Below are 13230 nucleotides of genomic sequence, written 5' to 3' on the forward strand. Positions count from 1 at the left end.
CCAATTACTACTAGTATTTGTTATGGGCTGAATTGTGTCCCCACTTTCCAAAGAAGATGTGTTGAAGTCCTAACCCCAGAACCTCAGAATGTAACCTTATTTGGAAATAGGGTCATTGCAGATATAAGTAACGAAGTTAAGATGAGATCATACTGGAGTAGAGTGGTTCCTCTAATCCATAGTGACTGCTGTACTTTTAAGGAGACAACCATATGAAGAAACAAGGAGAGCACAGTGCACAGACAGAGGCACAGATGGGAGTGATGCATCTACAATCAGAGGAATGGCTTGGGATGCTAGCAGCCACCAGCAGCTGGGAGAGGGGAATGGGGCAGATTCCCTCTCAGAGACCTAGGGAAGAATCAACCCTGCTGATGCCTGACTTTGGACTTCTGCCACCAGAACTATGAGAGAATATAGTTCTGTTGTTTTAAGCCACTCAGTTTGTGATTATTTGTTACAGCAGCCCTAGGGAACTAATGCCATATTATAGTGGGTTGGCTCCTCAAAACCCACTAAGACCAAGAATTTATAAAGTATCAGGAAAGAGAAGACCTCAATGTTCATTCTAGCCCAATCGCTCATCTGATGCTTAACATCCCCTCTTCGACACTCTCATTAAGTTGTGTTTCCGCTTGTACCTGAACACTTCCAGTGACCAGGAAGTCACTACTTACAATGACACCCAGGTATCTTTCATTATTAGCAATGCTAGTCTGTATTTTGAGCTAAAATCTGTTTCCTTGTAGATTCTCCCATTTGGTGGAAACCACTTCCCTGGGACCTTTTGCCGTATACTTAGCATTTTACAACCCTTCAAATATTTGCATTCATTGAACAAACCATGCTCTTGCACATGTCATAATTTTAGCAAATGTAAGTTCTTCTGTGTGAAATGAACTTTGGCCTTCTCCACCTAAAGAATATTCCATTAAAGTCAAGTTTGGTATTATCCCCTGATAAGTAGGTTACGTGGTGGGAAAAAGCAATCCCCAAATCTGGGCTTCAAACACCAAAAGATTATTTCTCACATGACATGTTCTCACATGACATGTCCACTGTGAGTCAGCAGGAAACTCTGTGGTCACTCAGGGGCCCAGGCTGACAGAGCAGAGCAACCACTATCTTGAACTCTGCCAGTCCCCTCCAGAGAGAGAAAGCTCTAGGGTGTCTCCAATCAGCAATGTTAATGTACCAGCCCAGAAAAGACACACACCACTTCCTCTCACAATTCATCAGCCAGAACTAGTGCCATGGCCTCACCTAACCAAGACAGGGCTGGAAGATGCAGTCCTGGAAAGCCAGGCCAGAAATATTTGGCAAACGGCACTGATGGCCACCCCACCCACTCTGCGTGCCCCTCCCTGCAGCCCCCGGCAGAGTTGCTAGCATCTCCTCCAGCCTTCTAAGAGCAGCTGATGTATTTGTTAGCCATGGTAATTATCACATTGCATTGTCATTATATTTACTTGTGTTTTCATCTCCTCCATGAAAATGAGAGTTTCTCAAGGACAAGTTAGGGCATAATACATGTTTGATATGTGGATGCATTTGAGAACAGTGACCATCTATCCAGTGTAAAAGCCAAATAACTTACAGGGGTTCACAAGGCTGGGCATGACCTGGCCCCCACTACTTCTCTGACCTTATCTCCCCACGGGGCTCCCTTGTTCATTTGGCCCCAGCCACACTATGTCTCAAATTCACCAGGCCGGCCCCTGTCTCAGAGACTCGAACTCGCTATTCCCTCACTATCTATTCAGCTCACCACCCCACTTCTGTCGGGTGTCTTCTCAGCTGTCAGCTTATCAGAGAAGCCTGTCCTGACCATGCCCCATACAATGTCGACCTGCCTTGTTAACACCCCTGCTCCCTCCGTAGCAGTTACCACTTCCTGACACAAACACAAACTCATGTGTGTTGCATTATCACATGTTAAATATCACATAATTTCTATTATATAATACATTATATATGACATGTATAATTGTCTGTGGTATTTATTTATATGCCCCAACCCACCCACCCACATGCACTTGAATGCAACTTCTAAAAAGAAAAAGACCAGCATATAGTAGGTACTCAATAAATATCTGTCAAATGAATGAATGATAAATGAATAAATGTACCCCCTGAGTCTTCACATCTTTGGGCCAAAATGCTAAACTTATCCCTCTTATATTATAGGATTTTGAGTCCCTTCAACATCCCAGGCACCTAGAAGTGATCAATAATCAGTGCAGTAAAGAGTAGAACAACATAGCCCCTTGTCTATCTTTTATCCTATATTTTAATTAATAAAACCTACATTTGAATAAGATTTCGGGGGTTACAAAAATCACACTGTTGACCGACTCATAGCAAGTTTAGTTATCGACTAAAATATTTAGTGTTTTTTACACATAAAGCTGTACCTTTCCCCCTCTATGTAATTTTGTAGCTGTCACTTTGGACCTAAAAGTGTAGGACCTAACATTTTTCTTTCTTAATTTCCCTGTCACTTGTCTTCCTTTTCGTTGATAATGTCATTTATTCATTCACTTATTTTGAGTGTCATCTATGTGCAAAAAAGCTGTTAAGTGCTACGGGGTGTTATGTGATCATTTTCCAATTCCCAGAAGAAAAAGTTATTTAGCAATATCCACATGGATCAGATAAACAAACTTGGGTTCAATGAGAAAGATAGCCAAGACCCCGTCTGTGTGTAAATGACAGATAGCAGAGCCATTTCTGGGAGACTTTCAATGATAGGAGGGTAGAAGTGATGCTCAAGAAAGTCACACCTAGAGAACCTGAAAGTGAGAAGGCAAGTAGAGCTTTGGATGAAAGGGGGCTTTAGGAGCTTACAGTTAGGAGGGCAATTTGATTCCAACATGTCACTCTACCTATCCTCAAGGTTTATTTACCTTGTCTGGAAGTGACCAACAGATCATCATTTCCCACATTGCTCCAAGGATCTCACCCCTCTTTGGACAAGGCTATGTTAAGGATTGGGCTTTTCTGCTGTCCACAAATGGATAAGACATTTCATACGTTCCAGTGATTTCAGGGAAGTCCTTGACTAGGGGAAGAACCAGAACAATTATTCCACTTGTCTGCAAACAGTATTTATTTATGTTAGTTAATGCCAGGTTCTGGGTAAATATTATACAGATAATAATTCCATTAGCCCTCCAACCTTGTAAGATAAGTACCATTATTATCGCCACTTTATAGATAGGGAAACTGAGGCACAGAGCGTGTAAGTGAAACTGAGGCACAGAGAGCTTAAGTGATCTTCCCACAGCTAGAAAATGAAAGAGCTGAGGCTTGAACCTAAACAGAGACTCTATAGGGTCCAGAGTCTGTAGTCTCAACAGCTCTGCTCTGGTCTGCTCCCTGTCCACATTGGAAGCAGGGACAGACTATAGTCTAGTATATAATGTAAGGGATGAATAATAAGGCATGATTTTATACTAGGCACTAATACAGGTTACTCCTAATAAAGTCAACCCTCAGGCATTTTTCAGAACTGAAATTGAACAGACCAGTATCTAACTTGAGGATAATGGAGAGGGATTAAATTAGTTGGAGAATGATTTAACCTTTGGCTCACTGAGCATTTTCTCATGAATTCATCTTTCCATCCTTCCAGGGATCTACTTAACCACTTATTCAACAACTATGCACTGAGCACTCTCGCCGTCCTGGAGTGACGGTCACACATTGCAGATAAGACACGGTCCGACCAACAAGGACTTAGCAGTCCAGGTGGGGAAAAGCTGGCAAAGGAAACCCACGGTCTAGCATGGCAAGTGCTGTCAGAAGTGGGGCCTGGAAGAGAGGGACATGAATTCAGCCTGCATTTGGGAGAATAGCAGAGGAGGCAGGAGGGAAAAGATGACAGACAAATGCTCATGGAGAAAAGAACATTGAATCTGACCCTAGCAAAATTTTCTAATCGCGATATTCCTGGGAAGATCTTAGAAATTACACAATTTCCATCAAAGGCAAGAGAAAATGGAACACTCTTTTCAAGAAAAGCCCTGGGACATAGTAATTCATAACACAGGTTTTGGAGTCAGACCTGCATTCAAATCTTAACCTCTCTCGGAAGAACTTCCTCCATTAGAAGATGGGGCTATTCATAGTGACCCATCATAAGGTTGTCCTTAGGGTCATGTAGGCTCCTGTGTGAGGGGCGCAGCACAGTCTGTACTGAGTGCAAATACAGTAAATCCTAGTTGTGACCTTCTTCTCCGATGCATAGTCACACTCACTTGGTCCCTTAGTCCTTAATCTTCTTAGTAGCTCTAACTTTTAGAACTAAGTTTTGTAAATCTCTTTTCTGTTTTGCATAGAGAATACAAAAGGAATAAAATTTCTGTAAAACTGATTTGCATCCCAGTGAGTTTATTGTACTCTATGGTTCTTGGTGACTAGGTAACCAGCAGAAGAGCTAATTCATTATTTTACCAATTTAAACAGGAACTTGGAAGAAAAGCACCTGGTGGTCACAGAGCATGAGGATTATACTAATAAGAAGATTAAAAGAAAGTTCAGCTCACACAGCCCCAGATAATCACAAATGTACCCAAGGATTATTAACAATCACAATTACCTGGAACTATATTATTTGCCTGGCTGGTTATTCTGAAGACAACTTGTATGAATAGATGAGATGAGAGGAGCTCATGAAGTTATTTTGAAGTGGCTGGCAGAGTCCCTTTGCAATAAATATCTGGGGAAATAGGAGAGGACACCCAAGGCTCTCTGGTCCAATTTCTCTCCTAGAAGTGAAAAGAAACTCTGAGCTCTCCTCAGAGGAACAGCCCATCCACAGGGCCCCAGCCCCCAGCCCTCATGTTTCCTCCAAGAACCATTTGCCCACCATGGGACCAGACCTGTGTGTTCTAGATAAGCCTTTTGAGAAAACAAAATAGTATTCAGAAGCAGTGTCCATTTTCAGGGGTCCAGTCCTTTAAGGAACAAAGTCCTGGGCCTTTATGACATTGGCAGCCACTGTCCTTTCCTGACGCCCCCCTTGAAAATCTCTGGCTGCCTACTCCTGAGCTTTGTAGGCTTGTGCAGAGCCATGGTGCCAAGGCATAGGTCTCAGAGGTTGTCTCTTTCCTTGGTTTCCATTGCAGATTCCCACAACTCCATGCTGTGTGCTGCAGGCTGGTCCTGAACCCAGATCTCTGGCTGAGAGGATGGGGGCAGATGGGGAAACAGTGGTTCTGAAGAACATGCTCATTGGCGTCAACCTGATCCTTCTGGGCTCCATGATCAAGTCTTCAGAGTGTCAGCTGGAGGTCACCACAGAAAGGGTCCAGAGACAGTCAGCGGAGGAGGAGGGAGGCATTGCCAACTACAACACATCCCGCAAAGAGCAGCCTGTGGTCTTCAACCACGTGTACAACATTAACGTGCCCTTGGACAGCCTCTGCTCCTCAGGGCTAGAGGCCTCTGCTGAGCAGGAGGTGAGTGCAGAAGATGAGACTCTGGCAGAGTACACAGGCCAGACCTCAGACCACGAGAGCCAGGTCACCTTTACACACAGGATCAACTTCCCCAAAAAGGCCTGCCCATGTGCCGGTTCAGCCCAGGTGCTGCAGGAGCTGCTGAGCCGGATCGAGATGCTGGAGAGGGAGGTGTCGGTGCTGAGAGACCAGTGCAACGCCAACTGCTGCCAAGAAAGTGCTGCCACAGGTAGAGTCCGGGAGCTTGCAGCGTGGTCTCAGGAGGGGAAGGAGAGGGCTGAGCAGAGAGGGAGAGTGAACAAGAAGGACCAATGCACTTTCAGCAAAAATGCACTTCCAGCAAAACCCCGGCATCTCTTCACACGGTCAAAGGAAAAAAGTGTCCTAGTCTGTAGCTGCCGGTTAATATGTCTCTAAGATCTAAACGCAGTTCTTCCCCGAGGGATTCAGTCCAGGGATTTTCTACACTGTGTAGCCAGTTTGAAATACATTAACCTGATTTTGGGGGGATGAATCAAGTAATGTTCATCGGTTCAGCACAGCAACTTCGATGGCGAGCAGGGAATTTGATGTCTGTCTTTATTCCTCTTTGGTTTACACAGGCTGTTGAATTGATATCTATCCATGTTAACCTGAGGAACTAGAGAATGCAGATGCTCTGCTCACTCAATCACAGCCTTTCTCCCATCTGAGTAGATGATAGTCGTTAAAGTCTCAGAGGACCTATCCCCATCTTCTCCAGTGAGATGGAAGTTTTAGCCCCCACCCCCTCAAAAAACACACAGAAGCGTATGCACACACACTCTCTCTCTCACACACACACATGCTGTCACACACAACACACTCACACAGCTTAGTGCACCCTCCAAAAGGCTGAAATCTCAGGAGATTTACTTCTAACATTGCCCACCCCCTAATTAGTAACCCTTATGAGTTATCTTTACCTCTGCAAGACATAATTAAGTTTTCAGAGTCAGAATTCCCAAGTTCAGATCCTGGCTCTACTGCTTCCTAGCTGATGACCTAAGCAGTTCCATATCTGTGCCTTCCTTTCCTCATCTACAAATGGTGCTAGACTAGAGCAACAAAAAGTTATTAACAATAAAGGCACATATTCAGATGTCAGCCTGGCTTCTATAAGTACCGTATAAGCAACAGCTGTTATCGGCTGACACCAGTGAGTGGGAATTGTGTCTGTACCCCTTTGTGCACAGCTTTTCTCTCCCAAAAGGTACCTTAGACCCCATGCAATTCAGTTCTTTGATGACAAGAGGCATTTGTCTTGAGTTCAAGCACTCACCTCTATAGGATCCATGATCTCAAGGCTTTCACGGGGATGAAAGCTGGAGGTGGCAGAGTGAAATTTTAACAGAGCCTGGATGGCCCGGAGCTGCAGAGGGGTATCTGACACATTCACCCTGAGACACAGCAAGTCTAGAGGCAGTCACTGAGGACTAAAATATTTCGTGGGTTCCTCTCACCTCCTTCTCCTCCCAATAACCAACACTATAAATAAAACAATCTGAAGAACAGAAGAGCAAGTCCAGTTCTCCTGTGCTTCAATGACAATGGTCAGGTCAGCTTGTCTTTTCAATGGAGCAGGAGAATAGGGGAAAGTCCTAGGTTTCCATGAGCATGGACTCTGCAGCTCAGGAAGCTGGAGCTTCTATAAGTGAACTTTTTGCCAGCCTTCCACCAGGATCCCTGGCAAACGTGGGAAAAATCTGCAAGGAAGAGCTAAGTTAAATAATGTCAGTAAAGTATATTTTCATGGGGGCGGCATGAAGTGGCAGAATTAAACAAAGATGTAACTTACTAGACTTCATATCCTCAGGGCCAAGTGCAAAGAAGGATGCCAGCAGGTACTCCATTTGTATTTGTTTAATACGTTTACTTGAATCAGGCTAGGCAGATAAATTAGCCACTGTAGTTATCCCACTGTAAGGTCTAGGACAGAGACACGCATAGAATCCCAGAAGGGTTATAGCAAACAGTAACTAAACGAGAGTGAGGTCCTGGGGAGCCTTTGAAGTAACCGTGGAGCTGGGTTTTGATGAATGAGCAGAGTGAGTCAGATGGCAGGCAGGGAGGTAGCGGGACAGGTTTGTAACACATAAGACCTTTCTCTGCACAGTGGACTCAGTGCTCAGCCTATACCCACTTAGGTCCCTCATAAAATCCCATAGCCAGCACCTGGGCATCCTGGTGAGAAGGCTGTCCTCAGTTTGTTGGAAACTTCTTGGGCTGCCCAGAGAGAGAATGAGGGGCTGGGGGATTCGCATGCCCTCAGGGACATAGACCTTAACCCACAATGAGATGTGACCTGCACTGCCCAGGGCGCCCTGCAGAACTGAACCCAAGTGACTCTCCTGGGACTTGGCTTGATAATGCACCTGGGCTTGAGCAGGTTCCCTTCCCAATTTTCCACTCTTCCCTACCAGTTTTTTCTGGAAACACCTTCCAATAAATCACTTTCACATGAATCTTTAGCAAAGACCTACTTCTAAGGAATCCATCCTAAGACACCTTAAAGATCAACTTCTGAAGGACAAGGGCCCAGATCTCATTCATCTTTGCCCCCAGCCCTGTGCTAGGCACAGACAGTCCATGCTAGGTGAAAATATTTATTAAATTGAATATGTACCAAACTATGTTGAGCTTCACTCTCAGCAACAGAAATCTGGTCAGAGAATGAGTAGAGAGGCCTTTGCCCATCCTTCCCCAACACCATTGACAGGAGAGGCCACTGCTGCTCTTTGACCTTCTCCTTGACCATTCCAGGACAACTGGACTATATCCCTCACTGCAGTGGCCACGGCAACTTTAGCTTTGAGTCCTGTGGCTGCATCTGCAACGAAGGCTGGTTTGGCAAGAATTGCTCGGAGCCCTACTGCCCGCTGGGTTGCTCCAGCCGGGGGGTGTGTGTGGATGGCCAGTGCATCTGTGACAGCGAGTACAGCGGGGATGACTGTTCTGAACTCCGGTGCCCAACAGACTGCAGCTCCCGGGGGCTCTGCGTGGACGGGGAGTGTGTCTGTGAAGAGCCCTACACTGGCGAGGACTGCAGGGAACTGAGGTGCCCCGGGGACTGTTCGGGGAAGGGGAGATGTGCCAACGGTACCTGTTTATGTGAGGAGGGCTACGTTGGTGAGGACTGCGGCCAGCGGCAGTGTCTGAATGCCTGCAGTGGGCGAGGACAATGTGAGGAGGGGCTCTGCGTCTGTGAAGAGGGCTACCAGGGCCCTGACTGCTCAGCAGGTAGGCAGGGGAACTCTCTGGGGTGTTTGGCAAGGGTGGTCCAGCAAACTAGCTGGATGTCTCCAGTTAGCTTGGGAAGAAAGATGAGTGAGAAAGTGAAGTTTAGGCAAAATAATTCTCAATTGAGTTGTTCTCATTTGCTTTCTAAGAGAGCTGACTTCTTGAGTCAATAACAATTGATGAGGCAGATTAAAAGGGATAAAGAGTGGAAATAGGAAAAGGTCAAGTTCAGGCTGAGAGCTGGATTGTTACCCCTGAGACTATGAAAAAGGCAGTGGTAACAATGATGACAACACTTCATTGTCCTTGAGGTGGGGGAGGGTAGAGAGTGAAGTCATGGGACCACCTTAGGCAAGGCCATTCTCTAACTCTGAGGGATCCCAAGCATTCCACCTGCTCAAAATTATCTCCCTCACCAGTTGCCATGTTCCAGGAATGCCTTCCACAATGCTACTGCAAGAGATGGTGGTTGGTCTGTGACGCTCTCTGATTATCTTGGAGCTTACAGATTGCAAGATGTTATTAATTTATGAAATGATTCTAGTGGGGCAGACTGTTTTTAGACAAGGACTTAAATCTAAACAGGAATAAAGTACTAAGGACATTGGGCAACAGCTAACATGCTAACAATTAGTACAGAATATTAAAAGAGTATGACTCACTTTCTTCCAGATGACTATCTAGCAAATTAGAACCAACCCTATGTATACTCTACACTGTCAAAGCTGACAGAAGGATGATGTACTAAAATGGGGATCTAAACCCAACAGTGAGAAAAAAAAAAAAGTATCTCATTGGGGCTGATTCCCTTTTTTATGCAAATCAGATTATGTTTATTATTTCACTATAGCTCATCCTCTTCTGACTAAATCAGTGACTACTGCTCATACATTTGTTTATGTTTTAAACAGTACAGATTAAGTGGTTGGTCTTTTCTATTTAGGGCTCAGAGAGCCCACTGGGATTATTTAAAATAAAAAATAACAGCAAACAAACATTTTAAACCTTCTAATGGAGCAATTTTAGGAATTTTCTGATAAGTCATGTGACATCAACTTAAGGGGGAAAGCCTCGTAAGCCGGGTTCACCAGCCTTCTGTAAGCCAGAGTTACTCACTCCTACATGGCAGGCAATGTTCCCGCACATGTAACTTCAACTTAAATTATTTTCAAAAATCAATGGTAATAATGAAAAGAAAAACAACAATAATGCACTGTGCTTATGGAAAAAAATTTAATGTTCCTTAATATTTTCCATATCCAATTATTTCATTTAGCCTCCCAATTTTGTTTACTGAATTGAAATATCTTTCTAAAAATATAGTCACCACCCCAATTATCCCAAAGTGAAATTCAAGCAGAAGTTAAGCCTTATTGTTTCTGAATCCAAAGTCACTAGGCACCTTCTGGGAAGCCAGGCTGACACATGGCTCCAGTTCCCGTCCAGGGGATCAGGCTCCATGAGACCCCATCTGGAGGACACCCAGGGTCAGTGTGGGCCATCGCTGTGTTAACGCTATTCTGTAGCACACATTCTTCTTAGTAGACTTAATCTTTGGTGGTCTGGACATACCTGTCATATTCTTGACCCTGCCTTTCTACAGGAATAGGTTCATTTGCAAACAAAATCTTGATCTAATCCAGGACTCACACTGAACCCTCCTGGCTACCTCAGTGAAGACGCAGCAGCTGCTAGCATAGCTACAACTGGGTTGAGTTCAAACTATGAGCACGTTACCTCCGACGTGGTACCTCTGTGCTGCTTGAGGAACACTTCAATAGGCCCAGACAAATTACTTTACAGGTTCCCAAAGCATGTGAAGAAGGACAGTTGCATAATCTCCATCTGTTTCTATAGCAACCCTAGAGCCACCACTCATTTGCAGGAGGTCTGCTCTTAAGACCTGCTTTTTAAACCAAGTGCTACAGGTCTCTTCCAGAGAAGTATCTAGGTCATTATCTAAAGTGCTCCTTTGCTTGCTGTTTGTGAAAAGACTGTAGAAGGGGCTATTTATCCACTGTTTGACGTTCCTGGCCGGGTGCACACACCACAACATGATGTTCCCATTGCCCACAGGACTGAGGAGAGGAGAGAGAAGGGTTAGGAAGGTGAAAACACTGAGAGCCACAAAATATACTTCCTTATAGGACATTCTTTTCTCTTTGGCAAGGGCATAGAAAATAGCTGCCCGTTGTGTGGATTTCATTCTGAGGCCCCCTAGGTCTGCAGCACTTGAGCACAATTGAATAGTGTTGCCAAGGTCACTACATTTGATTCCTAGCCTTGATCTATCCTCATAGTGTGCCAAGGGACAAAATCTCAAGACTTCTGCCTCCATTCTCTGCCCATGTACAGATTTGTACAGATAATAGGACAAAACATTCACGAATATGAGAACTTAAAACAGGCCTTAGAAAGAAGCTTCTCATTTTACAGATTTAAAAAGCAGCAGTCAGTGAGACAGATTTTCCCAGAGCCAGAGAGCTAATTAATGGTGGAGTAAGAAAAAGAATCCTGATCTCCTACCAGCTTCTAGCACTCTTTTATCTTCTCTGGAATGCAAAGTAGAATATAATTGAAAAATAAAAATTTTAAAGCCATATACCCAAAGAAGTAGCCTTTTGATATGAAAGCTGAGCTCCATCACATGATTAAAAAAATGAGATGTCAGAGGTAGGGTGGAAAAGCACATTCAACCGTTTGTGCACATCTGTCCCCAGTGATGGTGGTTAGTGCCGGGGCTGGCCAGTGAGCTGTGGCCAAAACTCCCCCAGAGCCAGCAGGATAAAAGAACCATCAGAGCAGGGTCTTGAGACAATCCAGAAAGCTGTTCCCTGGACTTCAGTCAGACCCGCGGAGATTCATCAATGTCAGCCTCTGCTCTGTCAGGACTGCAGCCAGCCCAACCTTTGGCACCCGAAACCACTTACTCTTTGGAGTAAGACACATCATGGAACTAATTCCAACTTCTCTCACCACATAAGTGCAATATTTATGCAAGATCTAAAGAGGAAACAGCATGGCATCTTTGCAGATAAGCGACCCTGATTCCTCAAGCCACAGTTTATTCCTCTTTAACAGCCTGCTCTTCCTCAAGTTTCAAAGTTGACACCACAAAGAAAGTAAGGCTAAGAATACTTTGCACCCACCATGAATTCATTGAATTAAGGCATGAGGCTCTTTGATTGTTTGTGGTACAGTTCAATATAATTTTCTTTTGTAAGGATTACTGACGCCTAGTGTACATAGTTGCTGCTAAGTTAGAGTGAAAGTGGTGGTGGTCTCCTCCATTGAGCCACCATTGTCAAGACCACTTCCACGAGGAATGACGCCAGTTGCTGCTTTCTCATTCAGAAGTGTAGGCAACTTTACCACTAGGCTCAGGCCTCAAGCTAAGTTGCCCAGATTTTTTTTTAAATCCTTCTGCACCTCCTTTTTTGCTTTAAAATCCCAAAATGCTCTTCTTAGATCACCCTCTATTGTCAATATTAGCTTTGAAGAAGGAAGCAAAAAGGAATACACTGATTTGTTCCAAATGCCCTAAGAATTGCTGGTGACTTGAAATTTGGAGTGGCCATTTCTGCCACTATGGCAGAAGTCCTGCATAGGAAACCTGGAGTTAACGTGTTGAATCACAGGAGACAGGCACTAGAGAACCTGTTTAAAAAGAATTTTCTTACCTGTAGGATGAGCACCAGTCTAGAGATCACATCTATTAAGATCGTCTGAATTATTCCTAATATAGTTTACTTTGGGACACCATGTATAAATGAAAGGAGGCATCTCGCGCAATCTGTAACCTGCTGTCTAAATTGTAGGGGAAAGAATGAAAACTGTAGAACATCAGGGTTTGACAGTCAGTTCTGCTATGACCCACTCTGACTTTTGGCACATCCCTTAACCTGGGATTCAGTTTCCTCATTGGTAAAGCTGGGATAATTATCTCTACATGAACTACCTCATAGGACTGCTACTAAATATTTTTAAAAATTCTAGTTAGATGGTATATATGAAAATAGTTTATAGACTGTGAAATGCTATATAAATGTAAAGTGGTATTGTATATTGGCTAAGAAGGTTTATAGTCATTCTGCCTGCATTCTAATCCTAGCTTCTATGTTTGCTGACTGTGTGGCCCAATTTTGTCATCTATAAAATAGTAGTAATAATGATACCTTAATCCCATGGTGTTGGTGAGAGGATGAAATGAAATAATCTATGTAAAAGTGGTTAGCATTGTGCCTGGTGCATAATAAGTACTCAGTATAATCATGCAAAATCCTGACAGGTTCTAAATATCAACTCTTCTTCTCATGGCCTAGGAGTCATTCTGTATGTGTTGTATAGGTTGTCCCAAAGGTTTTAGTGAAATTCAAAGCTTTAATAAGGTCAGAACTGTAGGTGATACAGTTTATAAAACATCATTTGAAAGCTAATTTAAATTTCATTTACACTTCTTGAGTTTTATAAATTTTAAACGAAAATTTTTTTAATTTTTGTTTTGGTCAAC

At 43.8% G+C, this 13230-nt stretch overlaps 1 protein-coding gene across 3 annotated transcripts in view; it reads left to right on the plus strand.

The window, feature by feature from the left end:
* TNR (tenascin R) overlaps window positions 1-13230 on the plus strand; it is a 434051-nt gene that overhangs the window by 339781 nt on the left and 81040 nt on the right. For 2 of the 3 annotated variants that reach the window (XM_024251170.3, XM_054524892.2), the window contains exons 3-4: window positions 5130-5691; window positions 8244-8720. In XM_024251170.3, the coding sequence (XP_024106938.1) occupies window positions 5193-5691; window positions 8244-8720 (976 nt within the window). In that variant the 5' untranslated portion in view covers window positions 5130-5192. Of the gene's footprint in view, window positions 1-5129; window positions 5692-8243; window positions 8721-13230 lie in introns of those variants that run through there. The other variant, XM_024251173.3, reaches the window with a different exon arrangement.

Source organism: Pongo abelii, chromosome 1, assembly GCF_028885655.2.
Source record: "Pongo abelii isolate AG06213 chromosome 1, NHGRI_mPonAbe1-v2.0_pri, whole genome shotgun sequence".
Lineage (NCBI taxonomy): Eukaryota > Metazoa > Chordata > Mammalia > Primates > Hominidae > Pongo > Pongo abelii.